This window comes from Typha angustifolia, chromosome 6 (assembly GCF_048772165.1).
Source record: "Typha angustifolia cultivar Huaian chromosome 6, ASM4877216v1, whole genome shotgun sequence".
Classification (NCBI taxonomy): domain Eukaryota; kingdom Viridiplantae; phylum Streptophyta; class Magnoliopsida; order Poales; family Typhaceae; genus Typha; species Typha angustifolia.
In genome coordinates, this window is record NC_133244.1 from 4,621,526 (window position 1) to 4,627,902 (window position 6,377).

General features: G+C 36.5%; 1 protein-coding gene across 1 annotated transcript; it reads right to left on the minus strand.

The window, feature by feature from the left end:
- Positions 1-3,165: 3,165 nt before the first annotated feature.
- LOC140761116 (putative pentatricopeptide repeat-containing protein At3g49142) lies at positions 3,166-6,018 on the minus strand. The gene has a single exon (XM_073098314.1). It carries the CDS (start codon positions 5,811-5,813, stop codon positions 3,780-3,782), a length of 2,034 nt encoding a protein of 677 aa, XP_072954415.1. The 5' UTR covers positions 5,814-6,018; the 3' UTR covers positions 3,166-3,779.
- Between the last annotated feature and the right edge of the window lie 359 nt (positions 6,019-6,377).

The following is a 6,377-nucleotide window of genomic DNA, read 5'->3' on the forward strand; positions in this document are numbered from 1 at the left end:
CGCATACTTATCTCAATACTTATCTCCATCTATTTTAACACTTTCTCTTTCTTGATGATTAGAAAATTGGAAAAGATAAGCAACATTTAATGTTATAAGTAACACTAACTCTCTCCAATAAAATATGTTATGAGTGTTATAGTCATTTCATTGAAAAATTAGGTAAAATTATAAAGTAAAAATATAATGGTAAGAGTGCAAATAGTTTACAGTGCAAATCTCCACAAAGATAATCTATTTTATTTTAATAATTAGAAGAAAATGGAACAAAATTATTATAAATAATTAAATTTGTTTTGGAATTCTATTGGAAGAGAGGAAATACTGTTCAACTTTTTTTCGTCATTTGCTTTACCTTTAGCAGTACCAACAAAACTAATGCTCTTCTTCGGTGGAGATGAACATAGGATAATGTGTGAGAGGACTACAATGGAAGTTATTGAGAAGAGATGAGGAAGAGGAGATGAGAAAGAAGAAAACCATTTTATGTACTTATTCTAGTACTTATTGCCCCTTTAGAAAAAGACACCCACCATTAAATATCATTAAATATAAAGCAACTCTCTCTTCACTCTCAAAGGTAAGGCAATGATACTTTGGTGAGAAAAGAAAAAGGGTTTTGGATACTTTTACAAAGGAAAAGAAGAAAAAAGTGTGCACTTAGTTGAAGTAAGATGAATATATATGCCATCACCTGGGCTTTTATGTTCTCTTCTCATAAGAAAAGGTAAGTAAGATGAATTTATATGTTGAAGGACTTTTGTTTGGTTGCTATAAATTAGGGTAAGAAAGCATTTATATTTCTTAGAGCTTATCTACTTTTAATATTTGGTTGCAAGATATAAATTAAAAAACTGACTTGTTCATTTTCACTGAACTCAATTTTCTAGCAATTAAATATAGTAAAGTGAAATATCTTGTTATATAAAGCAAAAGATGAAGGTGGAATTAGGATGAATTTGCTCCACATACACCATTTAGAGCAAAATTTAAATCATCTCTTATGAATCTTTACTACTAATTAGTTTGAGAAAATTAAAGTAAGTTTAATAAACTTGGTTGACCCAAAATCTCAAAGTATTTTTTTTAATATTTTTTTTTGTGGTTGCTAAAGTTAGCACTTTGGCATCCTTTTATGTACTTGGAGCTTTTCTTTTTAGGCAATTGGCATGATTTATTAAAAGTCTTGATAGTGTCTTAGATTCTTGGGCCATATTTGTTGGTGACAACTTCTACCTACTGCTCTATTTAAGTAGTTTGGAGAATCCACCAATGCTTTAATGGTTAAGAATTGTAATAGTTTAAGTCACTTTTCATCTTTAGTGGAGCTTTCCATGCATATAATAAGACATATTGTGCTGCTGAACCATGCAAATCCTTCCAGTTTCTCATCTTTCTTACTCATGCAAACAAAGAAGAGCTGAAAGTAAGCTGAAAGTTGTATGCTCAACATCATGTCCAAAAGAGAGTTCATTGTCAAACTACTATCTTTTGTTGGATTGAAGACTAAAATTTGCCCCCACATGAAAGACAGCCAAAATGAGAAGATTTTATTTTAGGGAAGATCCGTAGATCGTATACCCATCGAGCTGTCGGCTAGTCTAGGCTTTACAGACACGATAAGAAAGCATGTCTGAGAAGATTATAGATAGCGATATTGTTCTGCCCAGTGATTTGACTTAATAGCTTGTGACTCCAAAATGAGAAAAAATTGAGATACACAATTTGGCTCAAAAACTTGGTAGCTTAAGCCTTTGGATTTGTATTGAATTCCCATATGTGGGTCAAGGCTTCTTTTCATTAGTACTGATTTCCCTATCTCGTTGGTAATTTGTATCACACCATATGGTTGAAAAGAGAAAAAGAACCTACATTGTGATGTGTTTGCAGAAGATTTAGTATATATTACTTAATGGAGCAAGAACCTATATGTGTGTGTGTTTTTTTTCCCTTGTTCACTTGGGCCCTGTTCACTTCAAGAGTAATAACCCCCCCCCCCCCCCCCCCCCCAAATCACTTGTAATATAAGGGTGTAATAGACATAAATATTCTAATTTTTAAATACTATTTTTCTCTTTTCAATCAGTAGTAGTAGTCGTATAAGCTATTCTAATATTTAGTTCAATACTAGTATAAGATATGTAATAATTATATTTAATGTGATATAAAATTAATATTAAAATAATAAAATTGTATTGGAAATTAGTGATGTTTTAAAACCCAACGATGGAAACACTTCAACTTATAAAGAAACTTGCCACAAGTTCATGAACCTAATCATCAATGGTTTGGCAAGTGTTTTAGCCAATATTGAGGTATGCTCTTTTAGAATCCATGTATTATTTTAGGTATTATGGGCGTCTAAGTTAGACCGATAAACCAACATTATTACTAATAATTGTTCAACAATTTTCCAATATTAACCACTATTACTAATAATTTATTATATATATATATATATATATATATATTCAACAATGCTAATATTAGGTCATATTAGTCTTCCAGTATAATCAAAAGTCCATTATTTAAAAACGACAGCCATTTTATATGTTCTAATGTATAGCAGTTCTCATTCCCACATATATAGAATATACATTATCTTGTAATAAATAGGAAGAATAGCTATTGAAGCAGTTTCCCATAAATAAAACATTCTCTGTTTGAAATTATATCAGGTATGAAAACTAATCACCCCTAATCAAATGTTGTAGTTTTAGGCAGTGAGACATGTATTTGCCACTTTTATCCATGGAACAGCTATTACTTCTCTTGGTCATCCATTGCCAAGGGTCACCCATCTTCTACTTGAGCAATCGAATATATCATATCAATATGAATACTAAGTAACCATGTGTTTTGTTTCATTTTGTCACATTGTATATGTGAATTATATGCACTTTATTATAACAAAATATGTATTTATTATAATAAATATATACACTTAGTTTTATATACTAAATTAAAAAAAATTAAATACAATTAAATTGCAAAAGCCTCCAGCTCTTTTTAATCTCAACCACCTTTTCCTTCTGCAGTTTTCAGAAATTATCTCCTATCCAGATGGTATAATTGGCTCATCTATGCAAGCACAATATCTATTGCATATAGGAGCCTTGAAACTGTCAAATTTTACAACCAACTGCAAAGTTTGAAACTATCTTCCTACCCTCATGCAACAAATTAAATATACACATCTTGTAGTTCTAAACAACAAAGATAATTGTCTGAATAATGCATACTGCTCTGCCATCATGTTATCGATCACAAAACAGGCTTCTCTGACAATAAGTTTTGAATGGAGCTGGTTGCAACCAAGATGCTTTTCTACAATTCAACAACCAAATGATAGAATAAACCAAAGTAATTGAACTTGGAAATGTTGAAAATCTTCCACATACCACCTTTGGACATCTCAACACACAAGCCTTTCTAAGAAGAAAACATAGAAGGACAACATAGTTACAGAATATCCGTGAATGCTCTTCATCTATACCTACCTGCTATTCACATGTTTGAGGGATCTAAATCCTAAAGACAACTGGAATTAAAAAATTACTAGTTATGTAATGCATCCTTCTCTAACTTCTCTTTTGCAACAAATGCATATTAATCACTTCTATGAGCGGAAGAATCACAAGAATAATCATTATGATGCTTAGAACTTTTGTGAAATGGTACTGAATGTTCTGCACCAACAACAACATAAATTGACCAACAAAACATGATGTTGCAAGATGTTATATCTGATGGTTCCTAATCAAACTTTTGAGGCCCTGTCACCAGTAATCTCCGCATGAGCAAACCCCACGGTCAATATGGTGAAATCTATTAGTGTCCTTAAGAATAATCTCCCTCTCAGTGATGGTCGAAATGAGCTTGGCAGCATGATGGCAGTCTCCACACATCCTGAGGTTCATTGTTATCCTTATAGGTGTCCCTGGCCTGGTGTTTATAAGAACAAATGCAATAGCCAGCTTTTCACTGTGCATGGAAAGGTGGCCCTCCTTGTCTTCCTCCTCAACATCATGAAGAGCAGTATCAGTAGCAGCAACATACCCCAAATCCTTCATTCTTCCAAATAAAGCATCCAGTTTCTCATATATCTTTTCAGACTGCGGATGCGATGTGTCACCTACATGAAATGTATGGACCCTATTTCCTAACTTGACATTACTACAACCTGGTACTTTCTTGATGCCTTTGCTCAGCATTACCCTCCTCACTGACATGACTTCTCCCCATCTTCCTGCTTTTGCATAAATATTGGATAAAAGAACATAATATCCTGATTGAGTAGGAACCAATTCAAACAAATTATCTGCAGCAATCAACCCAATTTCCATATCAGAATGAACCCGACAAGCACCTAGCAGAGCTCCCCAAACTCTCTCGTTTGGCTCAACGGGCATCCTTATGATGAAACCATAAGCTTCCTCAATGCATCCAGCACGTCCTAAAAGGTCCACCATGCAGGCGTAATGTTCAACTTTTGGATTAATATGATATTTATTGATCATACAGTGAAAGTAGTACTTCCCCTCGCTCAAAAGCCCAGCATGGCTGCATGCAGAAAGAACTGAAACAAAGGCTATGGAATCAGGTCGCAAACCTGATTCTTGCATCTTCTCAAAGAGTCTAATAGCATCTAGGCCGCACCCATGCATACCATAAGCTGAAATGATTGAGGTCCATGACACAACATCATGTTCACGCATACCATCAAAAACTTCTCTTGCGTCCTTCAAGCATCCACAGTTAGCATACATATCCATCAGAGCATTCTCAAGCACCATATTTGGGCACATCCTTTTTTTCCTAATAAGCTCATGAATCTGTTTCCCTAAGTCAAATGCCGAGAGATCCCCACAAGCAGGAAGAACACTGGCAAGTGTCACTACATCAGGTTCCACACCATCCTTCTCCATATCATTAAACAGCTCAATTGCTTCTGCTGCCATCGAGTTATTTGCATAGATAGCAATCATAGCATTCCAAGAGATCAACCCTTTCTTAGGCATAGCGTCAAAGACTTTCTTTATAAATGTGATATTTTCAGATGGCGCATTCTCCATGGCCGGCAAAATGCTTGCCATAGTTCCTGCATCAGGCTTTGGTCTCCCAGCGGTCACCATCTCCTTGCAGACCTCAATCGCACGGTCTAAAAGCCCTCCATGAGCAAACCCAGCAATCATTGCATTCCAGGACACTGAATCCCGATGCGACATTTCTCCAAACACCCTGAAAGCATCACCCGAGCATGCACACAGAGAATACATTGTAATTAATGTATTACCCACGAAGAGGTTCGAGTCGAGCCCAAGCTTCCCAACAATAGCGTGAACTTGGCGACCGACAGCGAGGTCTCCAGAGCCAGAGCAGGCCTTGAGAGCGCAAGGATAAGTGTAGTGATCCGGCTTCGCATTAATTTGGCCCCGACCCATGTGAGAGAATAGGAGAAGCGCATCTCGGTGGCGGCGGTGGGTGACGTAGCCACGAATCATGACGTTGAAGAATATGGTGGTCTTGTGGGGAATTTCGTCGAACATTCTGCGGGCGTAGGAGACGTCCCCGCATGCGGCATAAGCACGGATGAGTTTGATTTGGACGGAGGGGTCGGAGATGAGGTGGGGAAGGGAGAGGAGATGGGAGTGGAGAGATTGGAGATTGGGGAGGGAGGAAGAGGACTGGCATTGGTCTATGAGTTGGAGTACGGGGTGGTCTGGGATAGAGCGGGGGATGGAATGGAGGGATTTGGAGGGGAATGAAGTGGGTTTCTTGATGGTGAGGAGAAGCGGGAGGGTGGATCTCATCAACTTGGTTGAGCTACAAGAGATTTCTCCATTGCAACCTGAGATAGTTCAGCATCTCAATATTAGTCTCCAGCTTTTGTTTTCAGACAGCATGGCGACGAATAAGAATTAAGATCAGGGGTAAAAATGGATGGAATACTACTGTACTCAAAGCCACGTCAAAGTTCACACTTTTGGTTAGAATATGAGTTTGGACACGGCTATTTAACTTCTTTGCTATATGTTTATATATACATATATACAGAGTAGCAAATGCTTATTTTTTCCCTAAGTTTGTACATAAGACTTCTTCTCAATATGCATCGCCTTCTTAGATTTCAAAGTTTTAGGTAATCGACCTAGATCCCTGCACAGAATGAAATAGTATAACTACATGCTATCATAGTTAAGAATTTAAGCAACTTCCGGTACTCTTTTTTGAGTAGAGAAGTGCTATTAAAAAAAAAACTAGAGAAAGAGAAGTCGACCTATATTTGTGATGGATGAATAAATAGATGAAAAATCACTAAATATATGGGAACAACCGGTGAATAGATGGATAGTTTAGAGATTTGGGGGTGGAGA